This window comes from Neophocaena asiaeorientalis, unplaced genomic scaffold (genome assembly GCF_003031525.2).
Source record: "Neophocaena asiaeorientalis asiaeorientalis breed wild unplaced genomic scaffold, Neophocaena_asiaeorientalis_V1.1 scaffold296, whole genome shotgun sequence".
In the NCBI taxonomy this organism is placed as follows: Eukaryota; Metazoa; Chordata; class Mammalia; order Artiodactyla; family Phocoenidae; genus Neophocaena; species Neophocaena asiaeorientalis.
This window is the reverse complement of record NW_020175084.1, coordinates 3,504,796-3,517,087: the sequence shown is the minus strand read 5'-3', so window position 1 is coordinate 3,517,087 and position 12,292 is coordinate 3,504,796. Positions and strand designations below refer to the sequence as shown.

The following is a 12,292-nucleotide window of genomic DNA, read 5'->3' as shown; positions in this document are numbered from 1 at the left end:
TTGGTCCCACTCCCTTGCTCATGCAGTCACACCTTCTACTCATTAAAGACAGGAAGGAACCAATCTATCCAAGCTTACTTCTGGTTGTGTCACTGACCCAACAGAGGCCAGGAGGTCCAGCATAGAAAGCATGGCTCCAGGATGGATGATGACAGCATCAGAACTCTGGAGAGATGAAGTTGCCACATGTAGTTTCAGGTCAGCAACATTTTTAGGAGGGTAGACAGGGGGAGTTGAAACAGAATGATATGCATGCCTATGAAAAGAAAGAAGGGTAATTGGGTATTTAATTTCAATCACATTCTCTGTTCATTTTCTTCATCTTCTACTACCTTTCTCCACTGAGTAAAAAAAAGCCTTATAATTAAGGGTTGGGTAACAAAACACCTTAACGTTGGGAAATTAAAAAACAATACATTATCAATTCTTGAGTCACATATAGACAACTTATCAAGTCTTTTAGGCTCTTATATGTTTTTACCACTTACTATTTGGATTGTTTCATTAAAGAATGGCACATGATGACTAGTTAACATTACTCTATGGTGTATTTGAAAGTTGCTAAAAGAGTAGATCCTAGAAGTTCTCATCACAAGGAAGAACCCATTTTTTCCTTGAATCTATGTAAGGTGATGGATGTTAACTAAACCTACTGTAGTAATCATTTTGCAACACATGTAAGCCAAGTCATTACGATGTACACCTTAAACGTTATACAGTGCAGTATATCAATTATATCTCAGTAAAACTGAAAAAAAGAAAAACAAAAAGAATAACATACATGACAGCAGATATAAAGAACAGGTGAAATTACAGTGAGTCAAAGCTCTAAGAAAGATGATATTTCTGATAATTTGTGATGAGAGTACAAGTTATATTAAGTGCCTCAGTGAGAGTGTTTTCTTTGAAATTTCCTATGTGTTTTTAACCTTTCCTTAAACCATGGGTAATATAATCAAGAACAAACAAGATCAAAGCGGCCTACTCTATAACTGGTTCAACTGAGTCAGAGTTGGCTCAGAATGCTGGCCACATGTCAATAAATGTATTAAGAATCAAGGGAGTTCTCCTTTAGCTTATTTGGAACTACATTCACGCTCTTTTGCATTATCCTCCCTACCACTGAGAATATTCACAATTTTTAAGAACTTGGGATATTTTATGTAACAAGCTTCCATGAGTTAGAAAGCCTAGCCATGCCCTGAATGCACAACATTTCTTCTCATCAATGATCTCCACCGTCTATTTCATACTCTTCTTCTGCAATTCATGAGTTTTGCACATTTTGTATCTTGGCACAAGGAAACAGATGCTTGTGGGTTCAGCCTATGGGAGCTCTTTGTTCCAATGAATTGGTTTCAGCATAATTTGTCTAATGCTGAGCTCTGTCACTGACAGCAGCGCAGTTTCAGCTCTCTGGCACAAGAGCAGCTTGGGAAACAGATGCTTTAAGTCACTGATTTAGTAGCAAAGAATTGGCACTGCCTTTTTTTTTTTTTTTTAAGTACCATTCTCTTTTTAACAGAGATTCTAGGAAAGTATTCAGCTTCACTTAAAAAAAAGAAAAAAAAAAAACACATGTGCGCTACTGTTTAAAGTCAGCATATCCTCCACCTACTCATTTTTTTCACTCCCTGGTTTTTTTTTTCTGTTTTTGTTCAGAAAGATTTAATTTCTAAACTTACTACAATAGTTTTCTAAATGTTTATTAACAACAGGTATCCTCTTCCCATGTTTCTCCCTTTATTCTTTAAAATATTTTGACCTAACTAGAAAAAAAAAAAGATTCCTAATTCCTCTATTGTGTAATAGGAACTCCAAACCATTAAGAAATTTCATAAAAATTGTTTTCATTACACATAAAAACTAATGCAATTTTGAGAAAAAAACATCAATTCTAATTGTATATTGTAGTTACAGGCCTTCCGAAATTATTTCTTAGTTGCCTGATTTAATATACATTTGAACTTAAATTACTGATATGTATAGCTAGGAAGAAGTCCTTTATGTCTTTGGAAACTGAACTCTACTAATATGTAACTATTATAGTAGTAAACTTTTAAATCTTATATAGAAAAATATTCTAAGGTAGGAATTACATTATTCTTCTCAAACTAGTAAAATACTGCAAACATTGTAGAAATCTAAAGTATGGTATTTATTAAGTAAAATGAGGTCTATTTTAACAGCCATTATATAACATTAATTCTTACTAAGTCACTTAGGTATTACCACAGGTATTACCACTTTTTACATTTAGAGACTGTGGTAAGCTTATTAAATTGGTAACTACCAACCAAGACCTAACCATTTGCAAAGATAGGATAAAATGACATTGCAAAATTTAGTTAATTTTTATGTTGCAGTTACTTTTAAGGCTTAAAGAAATTGCTACTTAATATTTCAATCTAAATTCTCATATATACTTAAGACTTATCTACCTCTTTTGGGAATATATACTGAAATATTTAAATTCTGAATTTGCTTTGCCTTAATTATCAAGCGTGTATAGGCACTAAGTAATGGACACCATGTTCGAAAGAGAACTAGTACTCGCCACCTATTTTGCAATTGCAGATATGTTCTGAGAGTCTTGATTACTATTTTGTATTTTGTTTTCACCTCCTCTGACTGTGACTGAATATTGTTCAGCATAATTCTGTTCCATTATTCCTTCTGAATAATGAAAAAAATTTTGAATTTTAGTTTTCCAAAATAAGGTTTCCTAGTTCTTTTTCCTCCGATTCTTCAAATAGAGAAGAATCTCCAAGATTTTACTTGCCAGACAAGTATCACAAGTTGAAATTTCCTTAGTACCTTAATCTCCACAAGCCGTAAAACTAACACAATGTTGGCTTTTCCTTTTGCAAACAAAACAAGACAAAACATGTTTTGCCACAAGAAAAAAGATGCCCATAAGCTGATGTACTTTGAAATGTTCTTGAGATATTCTAACTTCAAAAACTACTATACTGTGAAGTAAAAAAAGTTTTTATTAGCTTATGATTCTTATCACTGAGCAAAATGTATGTAACCTGACCAGAATGGCAAGCTACACTGATCTTATTATTAGCATGAACAGCACTGGGAACTTCCTTGGGGTAACATCAACTTGTAAGCCTGATTAGAATTCCCATGGATAAGATACACTCATCTACAATTGCTGATTCAGTGACAGTTTCCCCTTAGGTCAAAGACAGGACATCCTTATACGTAGCTATGTTGCAAAACATGAAAAAATGTTTTTGATTGAAGGCCTTAAATAACTACCATATAGAATAAAATGCTGTTTTCTCTTTGTCAAACTACTATTTAAATAAATAATAGGTTCTAATAGATTTTTAAATATTTGTCCCTTTAATCTGTGAATCCCTATTGAAAGTATTGTAAATTTTGGTTAATACTTAATGAATTTAAACACAGCAATTTTTAAGCTTTTACCATGTATGATAGAATCATAAATATGATTTTTTTTAATGATTAAAACTATTTAGTAATTGAAACTATTTTTCTAACATCCAGTAGTTCTCTGGGATAGTAAGCACACATGGATCTTGCAACACAAAGTATACCTTTTACCTTATTCATTTTAGCAACAGAAAAATACACTAGGTCAACTCAAATTGATTTCATAATATCTTGAGTCAAGAACTGCTCTTACAAAAACAAAAAAGAAACAGTAGTTTTAAAATACAAATACATTGAACAATACTAAATTCATTTAACTATGCCATGATTTACTAGAAGAAAATGAGCTGTAAGCCCCAGTGTAAATTTAAAAGAAAAGGAAAATATAAGTCCATATACCTAATGAATATTACTCTTAAAATATAGTGAAATACCAAATTTATAACAAATACTTCAAATTTAGTACTAAATTAACCACAACTGTGTTCAAGTTGCAAAATCTGAACAACAGAAATAAAATTAAACAACATAGCAGAACCTCAGGATTCATTTTTAAAAAGCCATAGTGGGAGAGAATTAATACAAGACTTAAGGACTTGCACTTGCTTATGAGGAAAACAGGGGCAGGAAGAGTATTTGGTGCCAAGTGCACAGACTATGATCATTTTAAGTACAGGTCGCAAATGGAATCTCAAATGGATCTTAATTGTACTCTTGTCAATCAACTGCTGGTTCTTTATAGTCATAAGCTTTATATATGAGGTAGACTACATCAGTTTAGAAAGAGATTTACACACAACTGATGAAAACAGGAGCTAGGGAAGATTTTTGTTTATTCACTTTTTCAAAGGTTAGCCTGCATCGCATTTCAACTGGTTGAACCCGATTGAGAAAATACACATTTCCTCAGCCAGTGCTGGGATGTTCATTTTGAAGTAATACTAAAAGCCAAAGAATGATCCCAAGCACATTTAAAGTGAAAAGAAAAGGGAGAAAAGTATTCTAGTTAAAGAGTAGAGGCATTACATCCTCATTTCTAAATTAATTTTAATAAAATACATGCTGCCTCTAAAATGCATATTTTAGTCCAAATAATAGAGTTGGATGACAAAATGCTACATGTCCTTCATATCTTCATAGCATCAACACATTTTACTCTCATAAATATACTCAGCAGAAGCTGACAGTTTTAAAAAACAAAAACAAAGGTATCAAATAGAAAGAAAATAATTAAAGTTACAAAGCACAAAATCCACATTAATATATAACTGAGCACAGAAGAAAAAAACCCATACAAGTAAAGATTGACTTCTGTTATTAGATCAGTACCTTTTCCTGGACAAAGCTGGTGTACCCCAAGGAGAGGGGAGAGAAGACTCACTTGTCAGGCAAGGAGGGATCTGTTCTGCACGACTACAGACAACAAAACAGGGTGGTTTAGAAACGTTAGAACAGGACACCAGGTTGGCAGTTGGTTAGTTTCACAAGAAATACCAGTAAAAGTTTAATAGGGAACATCCTCCATACTCAGTGGGAACAAGGAACAAGACTACAACACATGCACTGAGGGAAACAGAAAAGCATGCTTAAGGCAGATGCTTATTCATTAATGTTAACATGTAACATATTCGAAAACAGAGTACTATAGGCCTTGTTTTTTGAGGAAGCAAACTAAAAATAAGGTATACTAACTAGGATAAGTTAGAAAACAAGGGAAAAGAGGTTGAATCTAAATACACAAAATTTAATTTTAAAAAACACCTTATTCCCTCAACACTACACTCTCCCATGGTTTCTATAAGTTAACAATATATAGCCATTTTTATTTTCAAGGCAGGGAAAATCTGAAAACCTTTTTTATATTACCTGTGTTTTCTATCTAAATACTACGGCCAAAGAAATAATAAGAAACAAGAAACATCTCAGTAGGTATTTCAAAGTAGATAATTTTATAGTTAAGGATATAAAAGCTTTTAGCTCTACCCAATAGAGTTACTTGCTTTATTTATGGGGCCATTATAGAAACAATTCACTTGTTTTATGAAGTAAAACTATGGTAATGGTTAAAAGTGATAATGCTTAGGGCAAATTAGCAGCATGATCAGCATGATCACTCTCACATTATTTTCAAAGTGAGAGCTTAATTGAAAACACACTTTAAGAACTGAAAATAAGTGATTTAGGTAAAGCAGCCTTATGATCTTAGAACCCTGGATTTTCCATATCATAGATTTTATCACAATATGTTATCATTTATTTATGTGTTTGTATTTAAGGTAAAGGATGGATATAACCAAAGTAGCCTTGTGCTGAGTTGCACCCTCAACGCCTAGCATGATGGCATGCAATAGGTGTTTGTTAAGTACTTATTTAATGAAGGAATGAGTAAATTAATCTGATGGACTCTTGAACTATAAATGTCTCCCAGGGAGATATATCATTTTTTGAGGATTATAAAATGTTAGGAATGATTATGAATGTTGAGACTATATCATCTGTCTGAAAATACATGTAATCATAACTATGTTCTATTGATAACTAATATCAATAAGTCTGGATGTACCTAACGTTCTTGAGAATAAAGAGGAAAAAGAAAACATAGGAAACACCACCATGAAAAGTAAACTTCAGGGACTTCCCTGGTGGCGCAGTGGTTAAGAATCTGCCTGCCAATGCAGAGGATATGGGTTTGATCCCTGGTCTGGGAAGATCCCATATGCTGTGGAACAACTAAGCCCATACGTCACAACTACTGAGCCTGTGCTCTAGAGCCCACGCACCACAACTACGAAGCCTGCGCACCCTAGAGCCCGTGTGCTGCAACTACTGAGCCTGCGTGCTGCAACTACTGAAGCCCGTGTGCCTAGAGCCGGTGCTTCACAAGAAGAGAAGCCACCACAATGAGAAGCCCACGCACCGCAACGAAGAGTAGCCCCCGCTCGCCGCAACTAGAGAAAGCCCACGCGTAGCAACTGAGACCCAACATGGGGGGAAAAAAAAGGAAACTTCATTGAAACTGCTCCGTTAAGTGCATTGAGAGCTTAACTCTAACCTGGTTTTACAAATAATACACAGATGTCCATGCTGAAAACCTTAAGATCAGAGCAATAGTAATATTCACAAATAAAGTGATAAGTAAATGAGAGAGAAGATTCATTTGTTTTCATTTTCTTTCAGATTAAATTATAATTTAAGCCTTAATGTTGAAGTCATACATAGTATACCCTTTAATTCAGAGCACAGAGCAGAGCCATACCTGTCAAAAGAATCTGTGGCTACTTTGTAGAGATAAATAAAGAGTTTACTGCAGTGCCGTAGAGTGGGTGACACTGAATCCATCAAGATTACGTCTTCCTCTAAAAGTCTCTGAAATGGCTGTGTATTTGAGGGGAAGACATTCATGGGGCTTATTTTTCTTAGGTCTGAGAAACAGCCAAGAAATCGAACAGCATCTGCCAACTTCTCATACTGAATCTCTGTTTTGAAGAAATGAGAGTTGGCCGGCTCATAGCGCATTGCTGCAGTCAATGTGCAGAACACAGTGTGGAGAAGTTCAAACACTTGATTCTGGTTCACTTTCTCCCAGCCATTCTTGGGTGGTGAGCTCAAAGATCTTTCCATAGCAACAAGCAAGGACGTAATGTACACAAATCCTCCAACTTTCCTAAAAACTGTTCTTGAACGATGGCTTTCTCGAAGGACTGACAGGAGGGCCTACAGGGGACAAAGAAACAACACAAACAAACACAAACTTATAATTCAAATTAAAGAAAAATAACTGTACATGAATGTCAAAGGGGAATGCCATTCTGTGAACATCTGATATGAGTATTTTTGTCATTTACCGAATAAGCAGTCTTATGAAGCATGCCAAATATTTTGCTAATTAAAAAGTGCCATATTAAAAGCAGAAGATCGTTTTAGAAAACACTATCGCATATTGCTTTTGACAGAATAATGGATATATCCAAATCCTGACCGAAAAACTTTTCCTATATATTTGATGAATAATGACATCAATGAATTCAGTGATTTTTACAAAGTAATTTTATTAAATAAGTAAAATACATATTCGAGTATAATTTTACACAATCATGAAAACTTATGACTGTGTGTATACAAAATGATTTATTCTAGAAAGGATTAGAGAGATGATCAGGGAAGCCAAGAGCTGAAGTATTCCCATTCATATAAAATGACCATATCCCGATGCTTTGGAAAGAGCAGTCACTTCAGAGGAGTTATTAGACATTCTCTCTTGCAAAGTGAACTGCGGCCTGAGGGCTGAAAGCATGCTCTTTCCCAGAATAGCTGTTAAGGCCAAACAGGTAAAACAATCTTTTATAACTATCAGTTATTTTCTGAAGTGTCATACTTTTAACATAGTTTATTATTAAAAATAACACATTATAAAATTACTTAACATTTTATGGGGCACTTACTATGTATTAGGTATTTCTTTAAGTGCTTTAATACATTAGCTTATTTAACTCTCTCAATAATCCTATGCATTGGAACTACTATTATCTGCACTTTCGAGATGAAAAATTGAGGCCCCGCGTGGTTAAATAATTTGCCAAAGGCTTATACAATGGCAAAGATAGGATTTAAATCCAGGCAGTCTGATTCCCCTACTCATGCACTTAACCATGAAGCTATACTGCCCCAAAGAGCAATTCGAAATCTGTTTGCAGATACACAGGCTCCTTTTTCCTGTTTCAGCAACTGAAACACCATGAGAACTTAATTTTGCTTAAGACACAATTTACAATCTTCCCAGTCATTACATTTGAAAAGGCCATTTTATTAAAATATCTCATACATTTCTAATAGTATTTGCAAAAGGGAAAAGCTAAATATTCATATATATAATTACCTTTTTCAAATATACTATTGATACTTTAGAAATTATGAGATTCCACTGTACATACCTATACCTTATTATTTTAAAAGACAGAAATTGTACAATCTGTATATGTAAATAAAATTTAGAAATACAGTGTATTTCTTCCATTATTCTGCAGTTAGTTTCGTTTCCGTATCTTCTCAAATTTAATAAACTGTACTTGTAATATCAACTCCTATTTACAACAAGACTTCATAACTTTTTGTTATTTTTAAGCGTCTTATAACCTAGCCTGAAGGTTAAATGCAAGGGCTAGAGTTAGAATGCTTGGGCGGAAATTTTGACCCCAACATTAAAAATCATTTCACTGTGGTCAGTTACTTAACCTTTCTGTGCCAGAGTTTCCTCTTATGTAAAATCTAGACAATAATAAGAACTTACTTTACAGGAAATAAATGTAAAACCCTTAGCAAAGTGCCTGGCATAAAAACCCATAACCATCATCATCTTCAAAAACACACTGGGGAAAAACTGGACATGTATTATTTTATATATGAGGAAGCACGAGTTAGGAGTCAAAGTAATATGTACAAAATCGTATCGCTGGTCAGAATTATGATAGGGGTCAGAAAAACAGTGCTTATTAATCCTTAGTCCAAAAGTACTCTATGTTGTGTGTTTCTGGATAAGTTCACCTCCTACTGCCTCAAAACTGGTTACTCTGTTGGCACTGTGACATTATCACAGCATAATCTCGGTATCTGAAAATTTCAAATACCATGAATAACTTAATATCCTGCTTAAATCAATAATTAATGATAATGTAGCAAATGCCAAAGTTACAAGGAGATACAGATGCGAGGTGGTTAATTAGGCAAAATCATCAGCTACATATTCACTCCATTTGCATAAATCTAATGCTTACAATTCAAATTTGTACATTGGCAGAATTATAAAATACTACATATTACAAATTAAACTACATAGGTCTGTGGCTGTCTCAACTGAATGGAGACAGTGAAAAGCAATTCTGAATGAAGCAAAAATGGAAACTGAAACTGGAATCCCAAATCCTCCTCGCTGCCTTCCAACACTACTTCATGCCCTCAAAACAGTGGAATGCTGGAGCCAGCTCACACTGGTCTGGAGAGCCAACAGTTTTATTTTTGGAATTCTGCATACCAGTTGTTAAAAACATAACCATAATTAAAAATTAAGTTCTATAAATTTAAAACTAAATTAATTATTGCAAAAACAAAAGTAGTAAATACTCAAAACTGTACTTCTTAGTTATTTTCTATATTTTATTATTTGTGCCCTTGAGATATTATAAATGGGGTGCTACTGTATACCTCTTCCCAAGCCACATTCAGTAACACATTAGCTGCCTGAAACAGGTCACAGTGGGAGTATTGACACAATGGAAATCAGTAAATGCAGCAATATCAGGACCCCCTCCTGTCTCAGAGTCAGTTATCACCATTTACCAGAACAACACTGTTTCAAAATTACAGGTCAGTTAATTGCCTCTTGTTGGCTTTATCTACCAATATTTTACAAATCCAATTACAAAGGTACCAAGAAAGGAGGAAAATGTATGTTTAAAAAGCTGGCAACCTTAATGACTTTTGAAGGCACCTGTTTTTGCCCCATAATCCCCTCAAATATACAAATGTTCCTCAATATTGATATGCATGTGGATGTCTTCCTTGTCTAAGAGATAAATTGTGGTCAGATTATTCTTGCTTTTAAGTTAAAATGCACACTCAAAATTGTCACTATGGGAATTCCCTGGCGGTCCAGTGGTTAGGACTCCTGGCTTTCACTGTCAGGGCCTGGGTTGAATCCCTGGTCGGGGAACTAAGATCCCACAAGCCATGCAGCCAGGCCAGAAAAAAAAAAAAATTGTCATTATGCTCAAAACAGGGTGAAACATACAACAGCATAAAGAAAAACACACAAATTTCTCATTATTGATGAGAAATTAACTGAATAAAGCAAAAGTTTAATAAAAGAAATACATGATTCTAGAAGGGAGCTATACTTCCTGTCATGTGTGTGCCAGGAACAGGGTGAGGGTCCCAGGAGAGGAAGTCAGAGGGAAAAGAGATGGCTGTCATCCCCAGGGCCCTTGGAGGTCAGGTTAGAGACACTGGCTTTTCTTCAATTATTATTTTGACATAATTTTAGACTTGACGAAAAATTGCAAGAATAGTTCATAATAGTTTTAAGTCATTTAAAAACAGCCACAGATTTTAGTAGTAAAAATCATACCAACACACTTATCAAACTTACTCTTAGGATGTCAGTCTTCAGCTGCAGTTCTGTTGGTGGGGCTGAGTGCATCAACCCCAGGAGCGTGCCCATGTCATCATCCCCATTTGGAGAAAGCACCAACTGCTGGATCATCATCAGGGCATGCTGCCGACATTGTGGGTACCTTACTATATTATGTGCACATCTTGCGCCTCCAAATTCTCGAAAAATTCCTTGGAGGAAGGAGAAAAAAGAACAATATGGGCTAACTTAAAACATTCTAAGCCGAATGAATTAAAACCTGATCTTTTTGTAGAAAGAATAACTCTAAAGAATGCACATAAAATCCACTCAGCTATTTCACTTTTCAAATTACAATAGAAAAATCTCCTTTTAAATTTACAATTACAATACAATACAAAACTGTGGGTTGTCAGCAAAGGCATATACAAATTTTCTGTAGATTTCCTTTATGCAAGAATACCCTGGGGCTTCCCTGGTAGCGCAGTGGTTAAGAATCTTCAACTAAGCCCACGCGCCACAGCTACTGAAGCCCGTGTGCCTAGAGCCTGTGCTCTGCAACAAGAGAAGCCCACACACCTCAACGAAGAGTAGCCCCCGCTCACTGAAACCAGAGAAAAGCCAGAGCGCAGCAACGAAGACCCAACGCAGCCAAAAATAAAATAAATAAATTTGAAAGTAAAAGAAAAGGAGAGAGAGGGAGCAACTGTAAAAAAAGGAAAAAAAGAAAAAAAGCATGTCCTGGTATGATCAACAGGTCCAATTTCTCCAAATCTAGCTATTCGGAAATTTCATAGGTAGATACCAAAGAGGCCAATATTTTTATGTAGAGGCTTTACTGAACAATACTTGAAATCAGTTTAGTAAAAGGCTTTTAGGGGCTTCCCTGGTGGTGCAGTGGTTGAGAGTCCGCCTGACGGTGCAGGGGACATGAGTTCGTGCCCCGGTCCGGGAGGATCCCGCATGCCGCGGAGTGGCTGGGCCCGTGAGCCATGGCCGCTGAGCCTCTGCGCCGCAACGGGAAAGGCCACAACAGTGAGAGGCCCGCGTACCGCAAAGGTAAAAAAAAAAGCCTTTTAGATGAACAATATTCCAAATAAATGAGGTTTAAACTGAACAAGGCTTCTAAAACAGTAGCAAGAAAACAATGGAATAAATTATTCTGCAATGAGAAAAATAACAAGGAACCAAACTTTATTAGTTAGTAGAGCACACAAACAAAAAGACAAACGCTATAACAGAAAGCATTAGGCACTGCTCTGTCCCAAAGGCTTTACATAGATTGATTTATTTAATCCTCACCCCCTACTACACAGATGAACATATGAGACATGCAGAAGTTGAGTAACTTCTCAAGAAGTTGAGTGGCCAAGGTCAGCCATACAGCTAGCAAACAGCCAGCAGGATTTATGCCTATATAGGCGCGTTCTATAGCCTGTGCTTTTGACCATGAATGATACTATTCTTATGTCAAATACCATCTTTTGAGTATGTAAAAAAAATGGACCAAGTGATCTAAATCATCAATTAGTATTTCCTCCAAAGTAACTGTTCTACCCTTTATGCTTTCAGAGTACCTTGTATATGCCACTATTGTAATAGTTTGTATCAAACCGTCTTAATATTATTTGCTTATATATTTGGTCCCCCATTAATTTGATTTCCTTTTTTTTTTATATCTTTATTGGAGTATAATTGCTTTAAAATGGTATGTTAGTTTCTGCTTTATTTCCTTCTGGCCTGTGTTTCAAAAAGTGTTTC

At 35.3% G+C, this 12,292-nt stretch overlaps 1 protein-coding gene across 9 annotated transcripts in view; it reads right to left on the bottom strand.

Annotated features, from left to right (window-relative positions):
• WDFY3 (WD repeat and FYVE domain containing 3) overlaps positions 1 to 12,292 on the bottom strand; it is a 232,523-nt gene that overhangs the window by 119,639 nt on the left and 100,592 nt on the right. For 8 of the 9 annotated variants that reach the window (XR_003005819.1, XR_003005820.1, XR_003005821.1 and 5 more), the window contains 4 exons: positions 10,550 to 10,743; positions 6,665 to 7,122; positions 4,738 to 4,821; positions 79 to 256 (listed from right to left, as the gene is read on the bottom strand). Coding sequence is in view for 6 of the 9 variants with exons in the window: in XM_024764205.1 (XP_024619973.1) it covers positions 79 to 256; positions 4,738 to 4,821; positions 6,665 to 7,122; positions 10,550 to 10,743 (914 nt within the window). In the remaining 3 variants the exon portion in view is untranslated. The remainder of the gene's footprint in view (positions 1 to 78; positions 257 to 4,737; positions 4,822 to 6,664; positions 7,123 to 10,549; positions 10,744 to 12,292) is intronic. The other variant, XM_024764210.1, reaches the window with a different exon arrangement.